The sequence below is a fragment of the Myotis daubentonii genome, chromosome 3 (genome assembly GCF_963259705.1).
Source record: "Myotis daubentonii chromosome 3, mMyoDau2.1, whole genome shotgun sequence".
NCBI lineage: Eukaryota > Metazoa > Chordata > Mammalia > Chiroptera > Vespertilionidae > Myotis > Myotis daubentonii.
In genome coordinates this window covers 140785558-140809264 of record NC_081842.1, presented here as the reverse complement: position 1 = coordinate 140809264, position 23707 = coordinate 140785558, and the positions used below count along the sequence as shown (strand labels likewise).

At 37.3% G+C, this 23707-nt stretch overlaps 2 protein-coding genes across 13 annotated transcripts in view; one reads left to right on the top strand and one right to left on the bottom strand.

The window, feature by feature from the left end:
• The window catches only part of DEK (DEK proto-oncogene), a 34671-nt gene extending 19359 nt beyond the window's left edge, over positions 1-15312 (top strand). For 2 of the 3 annotated variants that reach the window (XM_059688734.1, XM_059688735.1), the window contains 4 exons: positions 8336-8471; positions 8792-8940; positions 13315-13383; positions 13549-13915. In XM_059688734.1, the coding sequence (XP_059544717.1) occupies positions 8336-8471; positions 8792-8940; positions 13315-13383; positions 13549-13599 (405 nt within the window). In that variant the 3' untranslated portion in view covers positions 13600-13915. Of the gene's footprint in view, positions 1-8335; positions 8472-8791; positions 8941-13314; positions 13384-13548 lie in introns of all 3 variants that reach the window. The other variant, XM_059688737.1, reaches the window with a different exon arrangement.
• Positions 15313-16386: 1074 nt separating this feature from the next.
• KDM1B (lysine demethylase 1B) overlaps positions 16387-23707 on the bottom strand; it is a 53469-nt gene continuing 46148 nt past the window's right edge. For all 10 annotated transcript variants that reach the window (XM_059688727.1, XM_059688731.1, XM_059688723.1 and 7 more), the window contains one exon: positions 16387-18290. In XM_059688727.1, the coding sequence (XP_059544710.1) occupies positions 18207-18290 (84 nt within the window). In that variant the 3' untranslated portion in view covers positions 16387-18206. The remainder of the gene's footprint in view (positions 18291-23707) is intronic.

Sequence of the window (23707 nt, the reverse complement as noted above, 5' to 3'; positions counted from 1 at the left end):
TTTTGTTCCCTAGTGTTTTTCTAACACTCTTATCTGTAGAAAAAATAAAACTGTATTTTTACTTTGTGAGTATTGAGAATGTATCTGAATATTCTAATATGAGTGAGGAATGTCTTCAGCTATAAATACTTTAAAAACCTCACTAATATGTCCAAAACAGAAGTTTCTTTTTCTTTCATGGCAAAAAGTCCACAGATAAGCAGTTATTGGCCAGTATACCATCCCAAGATAAAGGTATCAAGAATTGGGGTACCATTTTTCTTCCTGAGCCATCATCTTTATATGTGGCATTTAACCTTATGATTATAAAATGGTTGTTTTACCTTTAGGCATTGTTTCTCTGTTCTAGGTAAGAAAGAACAAAGAGCTTTCTTCTAGTGATTTTGGTTCCCCACTCCCCCTGAAGGGATTCCTTTTACTAGAGATCTCCATGTATGTCGAATTGGCCAGAACTTTTATATGTGGCCACCTCTAGCTGAAAGGAAAGCTGTGAGATCCAAGTGTTACTTTCCTGCTTCTATAGGAGGAAGGCAAATAAAAAGGGATGTTGAGTGAGCTCTTCTACAATGTTTGCCAAATAAGAGAAACTTTGCATTATAATTTCTGGTAAACATATATTTGGACCATTTGAAAAAATACTTGGAAGTTGGTAAGGATGAATGTGAAAGTTTTGTTAGTCCTTAATTATGTTCTAAAAAAAAACCACAAGAATTGCCCGGCCTGTGGCTTAGGTGGTTGAGCATCGTCCTGTGCCCCAAATGTTGCCAGTTTGATTGCCAGTTGGGGCACATACCTGGGTTGCAGGTTTAATCCCCAGTTGGTTCATGCATACAAGGCAACCCAAATGACATTTCTCTCTTTCTCCCTTCCTCTCTCTAAGCTTGTCCTCAGGTGAGGACTTAAAAAACAAAACAGATTTCCCACATCTCATAATTTGATCAGAGGGATTACAAAACCTTATAAACTATTAAACCTTTCGTTGGAAGGCAAAGTTGAATAATCACCATAATAAAATCTATTTAGACTTAAACTTGTTTTTATAATCTTTTGTGAAATATAATAAGACTTGCACTTTCTTTACACTTGGCACTCTTGAGCTTTCTCAGCCAAGTTGTTTTAAGAATAGTGTATTTTAAGCTAATTTTAATTTTATTCATCTGTTCACCCAGTACAACCTTTCTGCTGTGAGGACAGGATTCTGGCTCTGTGACAGGCGTCTTTTTTGGAGACCCTTCTTCAAAGAGCCCTGCTGCCTATAAAAGATAGGTAAGCCTTCTCTCCCAAGATTTTTTTTTTTTTTTTTTTTGCCTTCCTTCAAAAAGTGCTCATGTCGTTCCTCAGATTTTATACCTTCACGGTTCTCAGAGACATGGAAAACCCCTTCAAATTTTTTTAAAATTATATTATTAATTAATCTTTTAAAAAGTAGATTATAGTACATTGTACTATCTAAAATTAATGGCAGCTGTTAATTCTTATCTGTTTTCCTTGAGCACTTCAAAAATACCTACAATACTGGATGGTCCTGATTGAATCTCTCACAGCATATTCAAAAATAGCAAGCCAGGATCTTAAAAATAAATCCACGACAATTTGGAAACTAACCTTTTTCTTTTAAACTTACCTAATTTTTCCCCATACATTTTGTTCAAAGACCAAAGTTTGGGGAATATGCTAAGTGCTGTTGGCGTTACAGAAGATACTTTCTAGCCAAAATATAGTTTGAGTGATATCTAATATAGAATTTTAGAAAATTATCGGTTGATGAGGGGAAGCTTTGGGGAGAAATGGAAGAAGTACCAGTTGAAATTCACCTTGGGAATAGAAAGTTCGACATGTGAACAAAGATGGGGAGCAGGAAAATACAGGGTACCTTTGACAAACACTTGCTTATGGTTAGATGCTGTGTCCAGAGTAAAGCAATGAGGTGAAGCTAGAGTAATGTAGGTTGAACGCAGACTAAGAACCCATGAGGTTGGGCATTGTGTAAATAATAAGACCTTTGGGGATAGATTCATCCTTCTCATCCATTCAAAGCCCACCTTGCTCTATCCAATTATAATATATAATTGCTTTTTTCTCCCCGAGCTCTTCGCTCTGTGGGGAAAAAGAGGGACATGGCCTCTGATTTCCAGGAACTGGCAGTCTACCCGTGGAGAAGTACCACTTGTTCAATAAGCATTTATTGGTACATTCAAGGAGGAGAAACTATTGGGTCATGTACTTTCAGGTCTTGCATCTCATTTAGCCTTGACTCCATGAGAGCGGAGTGCATATCCTCCCATTCGTACTTTGAGGATACAATAAATATATAATTATTTTTTAAAATGCCTTCTCTGTATTACTCTTTCCAGAGCTGCTAATTCATGTAATTTTGTCTTCAGAATTCTCTGTGTAGAACTAGTGATTTAGATTCAAATTCGACTTTAAGCAATGGCTTTGGAAAGTTAATATGAGTATAAATCTACTTTTGCTTATAAGAACTTAAAAGCTATTGACATAAACTTTATAATGAGAAATTATCCTATTGATTGCTTCATCTGATTCCTGCTCTTTGCTTATATATATCTCCAGTAATTCATAAGCTAGACCAGGAGTTGGTAAACAGTGGTCTGTCCACCGGATTCATCTTGTGGCCTATTTTTGTACAGCCTGCAAACTGAGAACGTTTTTTCCACTTTTAAAATATTTGTAAAAAAACAAATGAAGAGAGTCAGCTGTGGGGCTTTTTAAAATATACAGGTGCCAAGGCCCCACCCATGATGATTTGACTTAATACTCTTTTTTCCCCCCCTCTTAAATGTACACTCAATATAGGTAAGTTGTGCCAGAAGGCAATGCTATTAAAAACCAAGTTTGCTAATTGCTTTTAATAGAAAAACATGTTTATCTTAGCAAGCAGAGTGAACTAATGAAACATAACCTCGGGGTTATGTTTATATCTTTAAAGGTTATCTAGACTCCGCAGGTATTTTCCCATCTCAATTTTCAAAATAATTACATAGTAACTACTAAGTGCCAGTTTTAAGCAATACTCTGGAAATCAAGAAATAAGACAGGGTCTCTACCCTTAGTTCAATTTAGTTGGTCGGAGGGAGGAGGTCATGGATTGAAGAGAAAAGTACAGTAGAATATAACTTAGCTAAAAAGAGCTGTGGACAAGGTAATGTGGAAGCTCAGAAGACAGGGAGTATTTGCCTCTTTCTAGGGGCATGGGAGCAAAGATCCAAAGAGGGAAACTTCATAGGTGGTTAACAGTTTGAGATGAACCTTGAAGGATAAGCAGGAGAGGTTGGCATAGCAAAAGAAAGGCATTTGGAGAACACTACTTATATAAAATTATATTACACCCATTTTAGCTTTAAAAAATGTTTTTAGAAGAAAGGATCTAGGGGGCCCATATAGGGTTTAGGGGTAAACTCAAAGACAGCCCTAATACAGAGTTTGGTTGTTCTTTGTTGCCGTTCTGTATTATCTGCCAACAATTTTTATTCTTTGTCATCATTAGTAATTTTGTGTGTAATGGGAAAAAAGTTAAGTTTAACAATATGATAAATAGGTTATGGTATCACTGGCCTACTCCTATAATTTAGTAGTTTCAACTCTGGCTTAAAGAAATATATAAGTAGGTTAGTCATTTCTACATGCAATTAATATGGTAGGCACACTGGACTTAATCAAAGGTCTTGGTTCTTAATAGCTCTAAGACATTAATTCACATATATATGTGCCCTTGACCAGGAATTGAACCCAAAACCCTCTGACGGTCTGGCACTCTAACCACTGAGCAACATGGCCACAGCACCTTTTAATTATATTTTTAACCACATCCTGGGTTCAGAGTAAACCTTGACCCTATGAATGATACAGAAGTGAACATGACAAATATTTAAATGGCTACTTTATGCCAAACACTTGTATTTGCTAGGGACACAGAGGGCTAAATAGATCAGTGATGGCGAACCTATGACACGTGTGTCAGAGGTGACGCGAACTCATTTCTTTGGTTGATTTTTCTTTGTTAAATGGCATTTAAATATATAAAATAAATATCAAAAATATAAGTCGTTGTTTTACTATGGTTGCAAATATCAAAAAATTTCTATATGTGACACAGCACCAGAGTTAAGTTAGGGTTTTTCAAAATGATGACACACTGAGCTCAAAAGGTTCGCCATCACTGAAATAAATAGATGGGTGTCTGTTATGAAGGATATTGTCAGATCTATCCTTAAACTCGTAGTGGGGAAACTATGTAAATAACTGCAGTTTAATAAAAATGTATACATTAAATGCTTATTTTTTTTGCTGCCTTATGTGTATTTATGTATTTGATCCTCACAGAAATTTTACACGGTGGCCATAGGTCATCAAATCTATAATGCCTATAAGGCATCATTTTAATGTAAATTATAAAATGTACCCCAATATCAGAGATACACAAATATGAAAAAGAGTGTTACATTTAGCCTTGTCTGGTATTACCTTTATTTTACAGATGAGGAAACAGGCACAGGGAAGGAAGGGTTATTTGCCTGAGAATGCAGAATTAATCACTGGTGGAGTCAGGACTTGAACCAGGAAGTTTAGCTCTAAAACCTGTGTTCTTATTCACTGCTTCACAATCCTTCCATGAAGAAGGTATAAATGAATTACATATAGGCCAAGTACTATGGGACTATGGATTAATCAAATGGGTGGTATTATGAAAGATTTAGAGGAAGTGATTGATTATTGAGTTGGATTTAGAACCATGAGTGCAATCTAAGTAGAGGAGGAGAAATGAAAGTAGTGGTGATTTGGAAGTTCATGCAAATTTTAAGTGGGTATGATTTCACTTTCCTTCTCAGGTCTCCCAGGGCCTCTTTCCATTACCTCAAAAATTTCAGGTTACCTGTATTTGCCTTACCTGCCAAAAATTCTCTATACGGCCTATACCTAATAACTTATCTTCAGAGTGGCTGGTGTGGTTTTTTTAAAACCTATAAGACCAAAGCACAAGATGTGAGTTAATGAGTTACTTGACTGCCTCTCTCAGCTTGAAATGAAACCTTGAGGTATGCATATCTACACAGTTTAGTTATTTTACTCTCTAGCTTTTGCACTTTACCATGCTAACCTTTATCAGTCTAAAAAATGATACTTTACTGAATTCGAACTTTAATTTGTCACAGAATAATTTGTAACTGGTTTTTGAAGATAAGTGAAATTGAATATAAATAACAATTTGGATGGTGTGTCCAATCTTATCAGAACGTAATGAAATAAACATGATGTATCCTGGCTAGTTAATAAAAGTGTCATTGAGTATCTAACTGCTTTTTATTCTATGTATCTATTATATATATATCTGCCTTGCTTTTATTTTTTCTAAAATATATTTTATTGATTTTTTTACAGTGAGGAAGGGAGAGGGATAGAGAGTTAGAAACATCGATGAGAGAGGAACATCGATCAGCTGCCTCCTGCACACCCCCTACTGGGGATATGCCCGCAACCAAGGTACATGCCCTTGACTGGAATCGAACCCAGGACCCTTCAGCCTGCAGGCCGACACTCTATCCCAGCCGTGGGCAAACTTCGGCCCGTTTGAAATGAATAAAACTATTGAAAAAAAAGACCGTACCCATTTATGTAATGATGTTTACTTTGAATTTATATTAGTTCACACAAACACTCCATCCATGCTTTTGTTCCAGCCCTCCGGTCCTGTTTAAGAACCCATTGTGGCCCTCGAGTCAAAAAGTTTGCCCACCCCTGCTCTATCCACTGAGCCAAACCGGTCAGGGCTGCCTTGCCTTTAAAGAAAGCATGCATTTCAAGTTTTTGTAGGAAATTACATTTGCATAATGAAAGAATTTTACAAAAAGAAACACTTAAAATAGTAATAATATCTAATATTTATTAAGTGTTTTCTATATGCAGGACACCATTAAAGGACTTCATGTATTAATGCATTTACTGTCCATGAAACCATAATTACTATTATTTCCCTTGTTTTGTAAATGAGGAAACCAGGGCTTAGAGATGTGCTGGGGCTAGAATTTGAAACCAGGAAGCTTGCCTCCAGATCCTACACTCTTGCCTATTATTTTGTACCTCTATAGTATTTTTGCAATCTGTTTGTTAATAGGTAAAAGACTAATTGTCTATTTAAAAAACTGTAGAACACTATTTCTTCTAGGTGATATTAAATATAGAATGAAGCATAGTTTTAATTGTCTGTACCATAGTAATTTTATGAAGATGGTTTGATTATCCTTTATCACTGCAAATTTTAAACTATTATTACTCCCAACCTGCAGGTTTTAAAATGGTGCCATACTGTGTGTGCCTTTAAAAATTTTAATGACAGCCTTAAATTATCTAATTTGAGGATAAAATAATAATGTTTATAACATTGTTTCCCCTTACTCGCCCTCTCCAACCCTTTCTATAATAATAACTTAGTTTCTTGTAAAATATTTGAATGTGTTACAGGTCCAGATTTTATTACCCTCTGACTAAAGAGGGGTATTTAATAGTGATGATTTTATTCTATGTATTAAGTGCATCAACAGAAGTTAGGAATTTTTAGTATTCCTTTTCAGGCCCTATTGTGGTTCTTATGAATTATGTGGATGCTTAATAAACTTAAAACTTAATTTAAGTTAATTACAGAAATTTGTGGTGAACCATTAATGACTTTTGAGCAACCCCTACTATCTAAAACACCTCTGAGAATTAGGAAATAAGTAAAAATGACTCTAAATAGCAAAAATCCATAGAAAAACTCATATACTTTACTTTTAGAAGTATGTCAGCTCCTTGACACCTCTGAAGTGCATTTTTTAGTGGTTCCCAGCTGACAGTATTACTGAGTTAATTCAAGGTGAAATTAGGCTTAAGTAAATATGTACAGTGATGGCAGCAGAGCAAGAGAAAAGATAAACACTAAAATTCAATGAATTGCACTTAGAAATTGCCTCTGAGCCTACTTAATTTTTGTAATAGGTTGCTCTATACACTTTAATTTTCCTTAAGGATAAATTCAACATAGTGTCTCTGCCCTTAAAGGAACAGATTGAATTATAATGATGATCAGAAATTGAGTGTAAAACATTTGCAGAAACATGTGATTTGCAGTATTTTTGGTATATAAAGATCAGATTTTTAAGTTATCTTGGAATATTTGCTTATATAGAATATTTATACCTTTGGAAATGTTAATTCATTGGGGAATTCATGTTTTCTAATTTCATAGACCCTGGTTGAGACAAAGTAACTATAAACCAATATTGTCATTTTAATTTATCCACATATTCTTTGCTTTTGTCTTATCAACTATGAGTTAGTATTTAAGAAAACAGCTTCTGAAGTCAGACTTATTTGAATCTCATTCTATTAGTTATGTGACTGTGGACAAAAACAACCTCTCTGAGCTTTAGTTTCCTCATCCTATATAATAAAAGGGTAATATGCAAATTGACCCTGACAACAGAAAGACTGGGAATGACTGGTCACTATGACACACACTGACCACCAGGGAGCAGACACTCAATGCAGGAGCTGCCCCCTGGTGGTCAGTGCGCTCCCACAGGGGGAGCTCTGCTCAGCCACAAGCAAGGCTGCCAGCTGCCAGCACAGCGGTGGTAGCGGGAGCCTCTCCTGCCTCCTCAGCAGCGCTAAGGATGTGCAACTGCAGCTTCGGCCTGCTCCCTGCTGGCAAGTGGACATCCAGGGCTCCCAGGCTGCCAGAGGGATGTCTGACTGCCAGCTTAGGCCCGATCCCCCCCGGGGACATCCCCCGAGGGGTCCCAGACTGCGAGAGGGCACAGACAGGGCTGAGGGATCCACCCGAGTGCACAAATTTTTGTGCACCAGGCCTCTAGTATATTCATAAATAGTTACTTAGCAACTACTGTGCACCATGCACTATTTTAGGAGTGAGGGGATACATAGATGAACACGATGGTCAAAACAATCCCTGTCCTTATGGAATTTACATATGAATTGGGAGAGACTGACAGTAAATAACAGCATATTAATAGTAACCTGTATTAGAGTTTTTCAGGATCATGTAATTAATGCACATAAAGTTTTCTGTCTAATAATGTGGAACAAATGTGGGCATCTATCATTTTTAGTGTTTGATTTTGACTTCACATGACTAGCCTTATTTGGCATAAAATTAAATTTGTTAGGCATATTAGTCATCTCAAATATTAATTAGTAATGCTTTATTATTGGTGATACTGAAAACATTAATTTTCTCTAATGTTGATGGCTAAAGAGGAGTAGAGAGAGATGACATTTAATCTCATCAATGTGTATACTTTGCTTTCCTTTACAACAGCCACCAAAAAAGACATCTAAAAAAGAAAAACCTAAACAGAAAGCCACTTCTAAAAGTAAAAAATCTGTAAAGAATGCTAATGTGAAAAAGGCAGATAGCAGCACCACCAAGAAGAATCAAAACAGTTCCAAAAAAGGTATGTTAGAAATTATACATATTCAGCAACTTTAAAGATACAACATACATGCTGTAACGTACTTTGTAAGTGTTTAGAAAATAGTTAAACTCAGAAGAACATTGGGGGGGAAGTAGTACACCAGTTTTTTATCGTTTATAATTTTTCAAAATTGACATTTGTATGTTTTATAGGTAATTTATAGAGGTGATTTATAACTTTTTTAATCTAGGATCCCTTTGAGAATCTGATGACTGCTTATAGAATTTTTCCCAATATATGTTGAATGGTAATTTACTATGTAAGAAAAATTTTATTCACATGTAATGTCTTACTTTTAGAAAGTGAATCTGAGGATAGTTCAGATGATGAACCTTTAATTAAAAAACTGAAGAAACCTCCTACAGATGAAGAATTAAAGGAAACAGTAAAGAAATTATTGGCCAGTGCTAACTTGGAGGAAGTTACAATGAAACAGATTTGCAAAAAGGTAATTGAACAGGTGCTTGGATATGTTTGCTTTTATTTGAAAAATTCTTTCACCCATTATTCAGTTCGAAGCCAGATTCTTATATGCATTCATTCATTCATTGAACACATACTGTTGAACTACTACATGCCAGGCACTCTGTTTACAGGTCTGGGATAACCACATTAAATACAGTAAGTCAAAGCCTCTGCTCTTTGGAGTTGTACAGTAAAATGTACACAGTGAATAAAGTGCTACCTTCCAAACTGCATAGGAAGCTATCTTTTCCTGATCTGGAAACTTTTTATTGATGCATCTTTAGATTATGTTAGTTTTACAAAGCAAAATTCTATGGCCCACCTGATTTTCAGTCAGTGTTACTATGATAAAGAGTTGTTATAGATTAGGTACTTAGCTCAGACTTCTGTGACATTCTGATACTTCAGGAATAAAATGATCAAGTCTTGAGTATGATTCCGTATTCTACCTCAATATTGGGAAATTTTAGAATTTGGTTTCTTACAGTAAAATGAAATTTGAAATGTATCAATTGTGAAATATTCTATACCTTCTAAAGTCATTTATCATTTTTTAATTTATTCGTTCAGTACTCACTGAGTCTCTACTAAATATCAGGTCCTGGGATAAATGTTAGAGGTAGAGCTCGAGAAGACATTACTTTGCTTTAGGGAGCTATCATTTCACTTTCAAGTCCAGTGGAATTGAAAGACATCCGTTTTGGTAATTAGAGTACAACTAGAGGCCCAATGCACAAAATTCGTGCAAGGGGCTCGGCCCTCGCAGCTTCTGCGGCTTCCCTCAGCCCTTGCAGCCCCGACTTCCTCCGGAAGGTCGTTTGGCTGTCCGGTCTAATTAGCATATTACATTTTTATTGTTATAGATGTTTGAGGGTTCTGTTGGAAGAGTGAAAAAGGTGCTACAGCACTATCCAACTTGGGATTGAGAGGGAGGGGGTTGTGGAATTCTGGAAAAGCACCTTGGAAGAGATCTTAGAGGATTAGCTGTCCCATACAGTTGAGGAACATTGACACATTCACAAAATGTGACAAATAATGACTGAAGAATAGTGATTAGTTTAATTTGTCTGAAGACTAGAGTTGGCAGTAAGTCGCAGGTTAGAAAATACTAGTTCTTCAGTTCCTGAGTATGCCATGTTACAGAGTTTGGTTTTCTTCCTGAAACTAATAGGGAATTGGGAGGTTGGGTAGGTTATTGAGAGCTATTTGGGAGGGTCGTAACTCAATCAGGTTTTATTTTTTAATAGTTATCCCAGACACATCAAGGACAGACTGGTGAAAATAACATGAGAGACAAGAAACCCAGTTCATGTCATAGTCAAAGTTATTGGATTGGCACAATCCAAGTCAGATATCAAGATAGCCTGGTCAAAAGTAGGATAAGAATTGGGTGCATTAGGGAACAGAATAAAAGGTATACTTTTTGAGAAAAGGTGAGTTTTGTTCTAGACATTTTAAGATGGGGGTGCTTAGAACATTAAAGTGAGAGAAATTCTGAACATTGTAGTTCTCCAAATTAGGAGAGAAACCTAGTCTAGGATATTGCTGCGAGTTAAAGCCAGAAATATAGATCGGCGGCCCACAGAAGAAGACGAAGGGTGAGAAACGCAAAGGACAGAGTCCTGGAGAGGTAATTTCCACATATAAGAAACTATAGAGTTAGTAGTAGAAGCAAGGCCGGAGAGTGGTGCTATGAAAGCCAAGAGGAAACATTTTCAAGGGCGAGGAGTAGTGCTAGTTAAGAAAAAGGAGTCAGCTTACATGGGGCAGTGGGTATGGAAAAGCAAACATGTCCTTCAAACAAATGAAAACATGCATAGCCTTCCCTAAACTAATGAAGATAGAAATTAAAAGGGAATACTTTTGTTTATTAGCTTGACAAAATATTTATGAAGAATAAAAGTTTTCACGGTTGGCAAGGATAAAGGGAAACATTTTCTCATGCTTTAAGATGTAAACGCTTTGGAGAACAATTAGGTATTATCTTAAAATTTAAATTGCAAATACCCTTTAACCTAGCAATTCCATTTCTAGGTGTCTATCCTAAAGATATAGTCACATCTGCACAAAATGATTACAATAATGTTCAACATGTCTAATACTGAAAAGTCAGAAACCACGTAAATGGCCTTCCATAGGGAAATTATTAAATTGGTAACCACATCCATATTTTTGGAATACTTTGTAGCAGTTGAACATGGAAAAATTTTTCAGGTATTGTCAACATTTTAAAACATAGAATACTATCCCATTTATCTAAATGCAGAAAGACTATATTGCCATTGTGTACATTTGTGTATAAACTCATTTTTCAAGGAAGATCTGGAAGAATACACAGCAAACTGATAACTGGTTTCCTCTGAGGAGAGGGGGGATGAGGGCAGAGTAGAGGGAAACTAGTTTTGTCCCTTTGAATGTTTGTTTTTTGAGCACATTCATGTAATTTTAAACAGGGATCATTACTATGGAGAGGCCAAGTGAGGAGGACTTGAGGGTATTTTGGACTGGACAATTAGGAGATAATTGTTCACATAAGAGCAATTTAAATGGGTGGTAAGTGAATAATGAGGAAAGTGAATGAATTTAAGCTTCTGTTTGAAGCAGCTTGCCTAAGGAGGGAATAGATGAGGGAAGTGGATGCAAGTTAGTAAAATACTGAAGTCAGGGAGAGAAAGTGCAAGCATGTGTTAGACTGCTGGGAATGAAGCAGCTGAAGACTTAGGAGAGGAGGGATGGCTGTCTGCAGAGGGACAGGAAATGGCGAGTTGAACCTAGACACGGATAAACTGGAGGGAAAGAGGTATGTCAGAAAGTTGAAAAATTTGTAATACTACTTGGCTGAGAACAGGAATGTGGGACACTTGTGTAAGTGGATGAAATTGCCATTGACAGGAGGAATGAAAGGAACTGCTTAGAAATACTTGGGATTGCTGGGGAGGCTCTGACATTGAATACCATGGACTTAATAGTTAAACAGGATCAGTCTTCAAAGTGGTTACACGTTCCCACAGCAATCTTTTCTCTGGGCCTAACCATAGAAAAGTTGGTAGACCAGTTCAGGTTTGGAGGTTTGTAGAGAATGAACAAAAGACAGGAGTGTAAATGATTGACTATATTTTCAGGAATTGGGAAACTAGCTTGTGGGCCAATTCCATCTTACTGTTTTTGTATTGTAACCCAGCCATGCCCATTCATTTAAGTATTATTGCCTATGGCAGCTTTCACGCTGCAATGACATAGTTCAGTGGTTCTCAACCTGTGGGTTGCAACCCCTTTGGGGGTCGAACGACCCTTTCACAGGGGTCGCCTAAATACATCCTGCATATCAGATATTTACATTACGATTCATAACAGTAGCAAAATTACAGTTAAGAAGTAGCAACGAAAATAATTTTATGGTTGGGGGTCACCACAACATGAGAAACTGTATTAGAAGGTCGCAGCATTAGGAAGGTTGAGAACCACTGACATAGTTGATATGACAGAAAATGTATTGCTGGAAAAGCTGAAAAAATTTATGAATCTGGTCCTTTAAAGAAAAGTGTGCTGACCTTGAACTACACCACAGGAGTGAAGCTGGCAGGGTGCATATGGAGTCAGGACTAGAAGTCATTGTAAAGTCAAGCTGCAGGTATCCTATATAATTAAAGGCCAGTGACCATAACGGTGTAACAACCAGAACGACCTATCGACCAGTCGCTATGAGGTGCATTGACCACCTCTCCGTCCCTCCCCGCCGGCCCACAGGCTCTGATCGCCTGATGGCAAATGGGTAAACGGGTTGGGCAGCGGCGGGGCGGGACTGGGGACTGGCCAGTGGGCAGAAAATGGCCCTGATCGCAGGCTAGGCCTAGGAACCCTACCCGCACACGATTTCATGCGTTGGGCCTCTAGTCAGGTTGATAAAAGGGAAATATAGAGTAAGATTTTAGGAGTAGAGGACTCCTAAGACCCGCGGGGTCTGAGTGATTCAGCTTTGAGGAGGGGATTGCACAATGAATAAAGTACACTAGAGTTCAAGTTGAATCATAAGTAATTGGATGATATAACAGAAGAAAATGAGAATATCTCTGAAGAATATCTGACCTGCCAAAATAAAGAATTCAGTTCTACCTAGATGTTTTCCTCACCTATGTTTATTGTTAATGCAACTGATATTTCCAGTTTAAAACAGAGTCCTTGCATGCTACTTTATTTTCTCTATATAGAGTATTATTAAAACTCATTTGCAAGGGAATTCTCTAGTGAACCAGAGTACTATTGGAACATACATGCAGCTATTTATATATACATTTATTTTTTGTCCGAAGATAGAGCATTATTGGATTTTTAACATAGTTTTTCCTTTTCACCACAGGTATATGAAAATTACCCTGCTTATGATTTAACTGAAAGAAAAGGTTTCATAAAAACAACTGTTAAAGAGGTAAATATATTCACCGTTTCTAACTTTGATCATTTGCGACATAAGAGACAAAGAAATCTATATCAGAATTGCATATTTTTCACCTATCTGACTCAATAACACATTTGATCCTCAAATTTCCTCAAAATAGATGGGGAAAGATATTTCTTTTTATTCCCATTTTAGAGCTTAAAAAATAAAGCCTGCACATTAGTGACAACACCTGACCTTGGATGAGGACGATTACAGGTTCTGTCTACTGGGCATCTCAGAGCACTCACACAACTACTTGAGCACATGTTTCTGTCCACCAGTCAAAGGCAGGAGAAAACCAACAATAGCTATAGTTTTTATGGATCCCAACTGATTTCCCAAGGTCACAATAGTAAAATAAAGTTTAAAAATGAAATAAAGTTTTATGCCTCATGTATACCTAATATTGTATGTTTGGTATGGGAAAATAATGTTTCTCTTTTCATTACAGCTAATTTCTTGAGATAGAGGACAGAGACAGATGACTTGTTCCGTGGATTTAAAGATTTCATTTATACCATTATACCAGCAAAGAGAATGTATTTCCTTTTCTAAATCCTTGCAAGCATTGTGTTGGTAGAATTTACTGCTGACTTTTTTATCTTGGGTGTTAACGTAAATTTGCATTTGCCATTTTTTAAATTGCATTTCTATGCAGTTTTTAGTTTAAAATTTTGCATGGCAGTAATTGTTCCTTGCTTTTATAGTTGCATTTTGTACATTTTGGATTTCTTTATATAAGGTCATAGATTCTTAAACTGTAATAGTTTTTAGTGCAGTTAATATTAGCTTAAGACATTTTTAATTGACTAGGACAGAAACTATTATAACTGGCATTTATACATGCAGAAACCAATGCAGTATTTAGTATATGACATATTTTGAATACAGCACATTTGTCGGTGTAAAAACTCAATGGCAGTGTGTTCATCATATTAAGAATGTACAAGCTTTAGCTGTCCAGATGACTAAATTGGAACTTTTCTCCTGCATGTATAGATATGTCAATTTGTCAGCATGACGAAAGTGACAGATGTTATTTTTGTATTTTCAAAAACAAATTGGTTGTATATAGTTTTTTTATTTCTTTTGTGAGATCAATTTTTAAACCCATATAGGTAGGTATCTTTACAGTTATAAACTGAAATGTCAGTGTTCAGCCAGATGGTATTACAGAGCAGTGGAAGTCAGAATTCAGTAAAGAAAACACTGAAGGACACGAACAGATAGTTCTCTACTTTGAAAGTGTCATTGATTTGTAGTTTTAGTGTCAATTCTGCAACCATTGTCTGTAGACACATTTTCTATTAAGGATAGACCAAAATCAACTGAACTTCAAAAATTTAGGGAAAATTGGGATTAAGTCCAAGAATATTTGGCTTATAATAAATGACTGATTTTTTATTAACTGCTTTTGCCCATATAAAATGCTGATATTTACAGGAAATCTGGACCTTTATAATTATGACAAAAAGTACAAGGTGTAATGCCAGAATTGTGTAGGCAATAGTATCTCTGACAAAGTATTTCTCGAAAATGGTAAGACTTATTTCTAACATTAAAGAAATTTAATGTGTCTGTAGTATTAGAACTATTGGGTTTTAAATTTTGGCTAATCAGGATTCTAGGTGATTCATCATATGGGCTACCCCTGAATGAAACTAATTTGTCTTTTAAATTGACTGTCTTAATCAGTTTATTAATTTCTGAATTTTAAAACATGCTGCTTGAGAGAATCAGGCTTTTTGATAAACCAGTTGAGTATTTAAAATAAAAATATCTTTGCATCATAGAACAGAAATATGTAAACATCTGTTGATTGTTAACAGGTATTTTCACAGTTTTGATTTGTTTCTTGATAAAGTTGTTAAGATGTTAGGAAAAGATACACTTAATAAACGAATGAAATAAACTAAGTCCTACGAATTGGCCTTTGATTTTAAATATAATTTGTTCCTAAAAGCCTAAGCTACCATCATGACCGAACAGGCTGTGTGGGGCGACCAGGCTGGCAGGGGGGTTAGTGAGGGATGACCAAACCACTGAGCAGCAGGCTGCAAAATGGTGGCGCCCACAGCCAATAAGGAGGGAATATGCTAAATGACTGCCAAACGCTCAAAGATGGTGGCGCCCACAGCCACAAGATGGCCAGCAGGAGAGGGTAGTTAGGGGTGACCAGGCTGGCAGGGGAGGGCAGTTGGCGGGGACCAAGCCAGCAGGGGAGGGCAGTTGGGGGTGATCGGGCCAGCAGGGGAGAGCAGTTAGGTGTCAATCAGGCAGGCAGGCGAGTGGTTGGGAGCCAGCAGTCCAGGATTGTGAGAGGGATCCCAGCTTGGAGAAGGTGCAGGCTGGGCTGAGGGACAACCCCCTCCCCACCCCACCCCCCACCCCCGTCCCCCAGTGCATGAATTTTGTGCACCAGGCCTCTAGTTGTCAATAAAAGTAATGAACAATGATTTTGTCTCTCACATTTGATATCTTAACTTAGAGGTTTTTATAGCATTTACCCGCTATATGAGAATTTCAGAACATGGGTGTTTAAATGGATTTAGCCCTGGAGGCAAGTAATGAGGATTTTAAAAAGTATATACATTTACCATACTTAATATTACGTAGGTTTTTCCTTTGTAGCACAAGTTTAAGCGCCCAGAGACTAAAGTAATAATTTACTGTGAGCCATTTCAAATGTAAAATATTTTGCATTTATCACTTAAATTATAGCCTATATAATTTAGAGTGTTGTGCAGTGATTAACTAAGTACACTACAAAGAAATCACCTGGAAAAACCAAAAATGATTTACAAAAGTAAGTTGATCAAGGTTAATAGTTGTTTACTTTATGACCATTTAATTGAAAGGGGATATAGAGTAATACCTATGATCTAAAAGGTCTAAACAGGGTTTGGAGGTGAAGGGATTGAGTTGGTGGGTATAAAGTTCGGGATGAAAATGTAACTATTTAATAAAGTGTGTTTTCATTACAATGCAAAGTGTATTTGAAAAAGTCTAGTTTTTATTAAGTAGTTTTACACAACAAGCTGTTCACAATCTGCAGTTAAAACATATTCACAGCTACTCAATTACAAAATCTTCAGAACAATGAAAAACATATTCAGAGTAACTCAAGAATTTAAAGGAAAGTACCTTAAAGAACAAAATGTCAGATGTAGACACTTGAGACAAGAAATGAGGATTTTTTATATACATTTACCATACTTTATTACGTAGGTTTTTCCTTTGTAGCACAAGTTTAAGTGCCCAGAGACTAAAGTAATAATTTACTGTGAACCATTTCAAACGTAAAATATTTTGCATTTATCACTTAACACATGCTATTCTTTAAATGTTTAACTTTAAAGCAGAACACTCCCCAAATAGTACCAAGTCTCATCAGATAAATATCAACATTTCCCTGTGTTAACATAGAAACTAATACCCTTTATTTTTCTTTGATTTGTATCATACTTTGATGGGAGTGGAAGTGTGTCTGAGTTCACCAAAGATATACCATACATTCTTTGCATATGATACTTTGTATTTATAAGCTGACTCTAAATTTTTAAAATACCTAATATTTTGAAAAGTGGCTTTAAAATCATTTTGCATCCCCTTTGTTTTTGAGCCCTTTTTTAAAGCAGACCAATATAACTGAAAAACCTGTTCAGAGACTTTAAAACAAAAGAACTTGTTATCCATGATTTTACCTGTAAACCGAAATTTCTTGCAAGTTAAGCATCCTTTAGACCCTGAAACCAATGTCTATTTTTAATGACATTTTTTTGGTCATGAGTGAAAAAAGGAGAAAGGAAGTATTTGCCATGTTCTCAGGCTCTTACGATATGGCTTATAAAATATGTAATATTTACCAGGACTTCACATTTTCCTGCAGTTTTCCAGTGGACCTGCCTATGGAATACTGAAAACATAATTCTATAAAAAAGACAGTGCGAAGAGGCTATTATTCTGACAAGATATTTTTGCTAGTAGTTGCCAAAATTAAGGCTATTTAAAGTGTGCCATCTGCCCAAACTTGGCTCAAAGAAAAATAGCCCTATAGTTAATGTCTAGTATGAAGACCACACTATCTCTACCCCATTTTCAATGGTACAAACCTGGTACTGCTTAAGAATGGAAAATTTTGATCTTTTGCCAATGAGTGCACAAATCTAAAATCTTTTATCACAAAAGATACCTGAATTTAAATTTCTTTTGAAAACCCAATGGGAAGTATCATATAAAGTAGTCTAGAAGCTTCATTACTTTTGAAGAATTTGTGCTGTATCCAAAAAGGAAAGATTTCTATCTAAATTTTAACTGAAAGCTCAATATTGGAGCTATACAAAAATCTTAAGGCTCATTGGCAAAGGTAGTGATAAGTTGTCATAGAAGAAAAATACATGGCTCTATTTCTTTTTAATGATTTCTGCTTGATTTCTCAATTTGTGAAAATTGATCAGCTAAACAAAAAGTCAAATTTAAGGGACTCTCCAACCATGGAAGAATCATATCCAAAGAATGAAAGCAGATAAAAGGTCTTAATTTAAGCTTATATTCTACCTTTTTCTGAAATCCAGAAGATTTAGCATTAGACTTGTGGAAAATGTAATAAAATATAAGTGCTTATAAATTGGTTCTTAGGGCTAATGCTTTCAGAGTGGTGACATGGGTTTACATTATCAAACCACCTTAGAAACATTTTCAGTTTTGTTATCCAGAGAGGTTTTTGTTTGATTTTTATGAAAGTGAGGTTAACGTGTTTCAGACTTTCCCATTTGAGGTACAGAAGAAAGCTGGGTCCAGACAAAATCCATTTAAAATGCCGCAATCTTGCTTGCTTCTCGAACACCACTCAAATATGCCCCTGTAACCGTTTGTGGAAAATGTCTGTTTGTTGCCTGTAAAAAATAATTGCATAATTTGAGGTCACGTATAAGGAATTCAGATGATAATCAAGTGATACAAGCTTATGCCTTCTGATCCTCTTAAAGACTAGTGCCACTCCTGTGTGCTGATGCTAACAGTACTCTCCCATCTAGCACTTGACCTTTTCTGGTGATCTCCCATGCCTTACCAAATATATCCATTCTACAATGTATTCAGCACTCCTGTGAAGTACTATTTGGCATTCAATAAGGTACTTACATATGCCAAGTACTGGAATTAAGTACAGTGAATAAGATACAGTGCTTCTCATCAGACAAGTAATCTAGCTCTTAAATCAGCAATAAATGAAATAAGCACAAATTGAATCATACTTAATCCACAGTTGATGTTTTGCTAGATTGGTGGAACAAAAGGATGGAGTTGAGGTACTCAAAGGACCAGTAAAACAGGAAGGGAAAAGTCAAAAGGTTGAGGGGCTGTCAATGGGACAACCTCACTTTCAAGGAGTTTGTAGTGGGAACAATAAGCAAACCTAGAACAGGAAAGTAGGCCTGGATAATGGCTACTTTCCCATAGAGTGAAATAGAGTGAGCAGGTCTTGGAAAGTGGATACGAAACAGACGAAGTTCCGTGTGAACTACTTTAGGTTCCATGTCACCTAAATTGGCTGGGGTGAAAGGGATGTGACATGGAACCTAGAAGTGACAAAAACTTCAATAAATGGGTCACATCAGCAGGAATACAATTACTAGTAGGAGGAGAGAGTGACTGACAGAAACCAGAATGAAATGGGTTTTATAGAAAATACCTAGCTAAGGAAAGCAAAAAAGGTTCTAAGTCCTGCTCATTAGGGCACATGAGCATAATATGGCCATCACCTGGAAGCAGCTGACAGTGTAGCCAGGTATGCAGCTGTTACACCCTGTTCCTACAAAGTTGGCTCTTCACAGGCAAAGGACTAGACCAGGGGTGGGCAAACTTTTTGACTCGAGGGCCACAATGGGTTCTTAAACTGGACCGGAGGGCCGGAACAAAAGCATGGATGGAGTGTTTGTGTGAACTAATATAAATGCAAAGTAAACATCATTACATAAAAGGGTACGGTCTTTTTTTTTCTTTTTTTAGTTCATTTCAAACGGGCCGTAGTTTGCCCACGGCTGGACTAGACAAAGATCACTGGTTTCTAAATGATGGTCTTTTGTGATCATTTAAAAGTCATCAGGAAAAGTAAAAACACTAACTCTATTGTAGATGAAGCTAGAGATCTTGATAATTCCAAACTATAACATACAAAGAATGAAACCAGATAAAAGAGTGCTGAGAAGTCACTTTGCCAAGTTTGGGGGGTAGGAGAGGATGAAGTGATAACAAAAGCAAGCCAATTCACCCGAAAGAATCCTTAAAAATTCTCAGCCACTGAGAGCACCAGGAACCATGGAGGCAGAGAGGTTGGGCATAAGTGAAAATGGAATTAAACGCTATGAAGAGCATTCTGGCCCCTCCCCAGGTTTCCCACTGCCACCTGCTATACCCCACACCCCCCAGGGTATCAGAGAGAGGGCAGAGGTAAGGTGCCAAACAAAAGGATTAAGTGAAGTCTTCATGACTAAGGCTTCAGGCTCTCAGAATGCCAGGAGCTGAGCTTTCACCTACATGTTCCCACAGAAAAGCTATAGATACTGATTTGGGGATTCAGCCCCAGTTGATGAGCTTTGCTAGAGCTTTCGATTGTTTTGTGTTTTTTTTAATGACTCAAAGCCCTGGCCAGTGGAGCTCAGTTGGGTGTTGTCCTGTGTACCAAAAGGTTGTCAGTTCAATTCCAAGGCACATACCAGGTTTGCAGGCTCAGTACCTGGTAGTGGGCATGCAGGAGGCAGCCAGTTGATGTTTTGCTTTCACGTCGATGATTCTCCCTCCCTCTCTCTAAAATCAACAAAAAATATTTTTAAAAAATAAAATGCCTCACTGAAATCTGAGCAAGGAATGGCTATTTGGACATGTGGGAGGCACCAGCTAAAGGAGATAAGATAGGAACTCAGAGGAGTCATGCAAGGAACAAGTTAGAAGAAACTACCACAAAGGAATAATCTGAGAACAATAAAGTGCTCATAGATGCCAAAATTTTAAGCCAGTGTAAAGACTGGATGACAAATATCCCCATCACAAAAGTAAAATAAAAAGACAGATGAATAATAACAAAGAAAATAAACATAGGAGTTCTAATATATGTAACACAAGATCAGAAATAAAGAAAAAATGCAGAAAATAATCAAAGTATAATCTAGGGCTGAAGGACATGAGTTTCTAGATGCAAGGAGTCCAAAAAATGCATAGAAAGGACTGGAAATCAGAACAGCAGATAATTTCTCAGCAAAAGTAAAACAAGAAAGGTCGCTCACATTAGGATAGTTGTCAAAAAAACGAAGCGGTGTTGAGGATGTGCAGAAACTTGAACTCCTTATGCCCTGTTGGTGCGAGTGTAAAACAGTTGCTGTGGAAAACTACAGTGGTTCTAAAACTTAAAAATAGAATTAGTATATGATCCAGCAATGAATGCCTCTTCTGGGTAAATATCCAAAAGAACTGAAAGGTTGTTGAAGATATATCTGTATACCATGTTCACAGCAGCATTGTTCATAAGAGAATTTTTTTAAAAAAGGTGGAAGAAACTCAAGTGTGCTTGACAGATTAATGGGAAAAGAAAATGTGATATGTACATATAATGGAATATTATTTAGTCTTAAAAAGGGCATTCTGACACATGCTACAACACAGATGAACCTTAAGGACATTATGCTAAGTGAAATAAGCCAGTCACAAAAGGCCAAATACTGTATGATTCCACTTATATGGTGATGTTCCTTGAAAAAATCCATAAAGCAGAAAGTGGTAGCTGCCAGGGGCTGGGGTGAGGGGAGTTGTTTAATGGGGACAGAGTTTCAGTTTTGCAGGATGAAGAAGTTCTGGATATGGATGGTGGTAAGGGTTGTATAGCAATGTGAATGTATTTAATGTCATTTAACCGTACTCTTAGTTAACTTGGTTATGTGTAGTTTATCACAATTTTAAAAATCAATATATAAAAAGAGAGGGGCCTAGAAAATTAAAACCCCCAGCCCTGGAAAGTGGTCAGGAGGAGATGTTCCCGGGAGGACAGCTCTGCAGAGGTCCTAGAGATCAACCAGCACGGATGGCAGCAGAGGGATGAGGATGCCAGGAACGGGGTTTTTAAAAAAAGGGCTAACACCAGCTCACAGAGATTCAGCTGTGATTTAGAGATGACTGAAGGGTGGGAGGCTAGGATTAGGGGCTTCTAGTCAAAATGGTAGTGTAGGTAAATGTATCCTCCCACAACCACATCAGAATTACTTGTAAATTACAGAACAACCATCATTAAGAACCACCTGAAATCTAGCTGAACAGAATTCCTACAACAAACGATATAAAAAAGCCACATGAAGACTGGCAGGAGGTGAGAAAATGCAAATGGTTTGGTCCTGTACCCATGTGTGGCAGCTACAAATCGGGAAGAATATCTTGGCTTTGGAAGTACCCCCCACTCTCCCCAGGAGCAAGTGGTCCCAACCCCACACCCAGCCCAGGGTTCCAGTGCCAGGAAGAGAAGTCCCCATAATGTTTGGCAGTAAAAACCAATGGGGACTGTGGCTGAGAGACAGAGGCTGCTGGAGTACCAGGCAGTTCCTCTTAAAGGACCCAGGCATAGACTTAGTCAGACTCATTTCCTCTGAGCTCCAGCACTATGGCAGCAGCTTGAAAAGCACCAGACAAAAGGGAGGAACTGAATTGTTTGGCATTAGGGCAAGAACTGAAGGGGCATCTTTCTCCCCAACAGAAGTGCTGGCAGAGGCAAGTGTTCCTTTTCTGAGCCCTCCCCTGATACCTGGCAGACAGGCGCCATATCTGAGTCTCCATCAACCTGGCCCATACTGTTGGCCCTGCCCTGGTGATTCCCTGAGATCCTACCCCACCCAATTTGCAGGCCCACCCAAGCTGTTTCCAGTGGCTTTTCTGTACAAATTGCTGTCTTGACTTGCACTTCAGACTTTCCTAAAATTTCTCAAACAAGCAGCATCTGGCCTTGGTGTGCCCAATACTTCTTGTTTAGTGGCCTCAGGCCCAGCACACTAGCAGCAGCCAGCCTTGGTTAGCAGCTTGACCTCACCTGGACACCTCTCCAAGCCCAGCACAAGTAGCAGCAATTTTCTGATCATTTCGTATCTTATGCTGGAGGCCCCAGCAGAATACAAGAGGCGGCTGACCTAGGCTTGCACCTCCAGGGAGGCCCCAAAGCCACTGCACCTGGTGGACAACTTTGGACCATGTTGAAGCACCACCCAAACACATCTGTAATACTTTCAAACAATAAAGATAAATTAGAAAAACAACAGTAAAATGCAAGAGGTTAAAGACAAAGAGAATCTTAAAAGCAGCAGGAGAAAAACAGTTACTACAAGGGAGCACCCACAGACTGTCAGCTGATTTCTCAACAGAAACTTTGCAGGCCAGAAGGGAGTGTCAAGAAATATTCAAAGTGATGAAAAGAAGGATCTACAACCAAGATGACTCTACCCAGCAAAGCTATCATTTAGAATCAAAGGACATATAAAGAGCTTTCCAGACAAGAAAAAGCTAAAGGAGTTCATCACCACCAAACAAGTATTACATGCAATGCTCAAGGGTCTTCTTTAAGAAGAAGAAGAAGAAAAAAGATTAAAAATATGAATAATAAAATGGCAATAAATACACATCTATCAACAATTGAATCTAATAAACAAGCAGAACAGAAACAGACTCATAGTTAACATTTTGATGGTTGCCAGATGGGAGGGGGATTGGGAATGGCTGAAAAAGGTGAAGGGATTAAGAAGTACAAATTGGTAGTTACAGAACAGTCATGGGAATGTAAACTACAGCATAGGGAATATAGTCAATAATATTCTGGTAACTGTATGGTATCAAATGGGTTAGAAATGTATCAGAATCATTTAGTAAGTTATGTAATATCTAATCCTGGTATATATACCTGTAACTAACATATATTGTATGTCAACCATAATTGAAAAATAAAAAATATTTAAAGTTAAAAAAATTAAGCTAATGAAAAAAAGGGCTTATAATGACTGTGTAAGAATGGAATCAATGAACACCCTGACTTGGCAATAAGCAACATTTACCTAGCCACATCACGTAAACATTAAATGGGCTAAATCTTTTAACCTGACAGAAAGTCAGTAGATAATGTCTAACTTGTTAAATCAGGAGACAATGTAAGTATTTTAAAACATAAAATAAATTCCAGAAGATATAACAGAAAGAGTTAAAAATTGCCCTGGGATTTTGAGGAGGATGTTGAGAGGACATTTGTTGTTTGTCATCATAAGACTTGACAGTATTTGACACAGGTTTT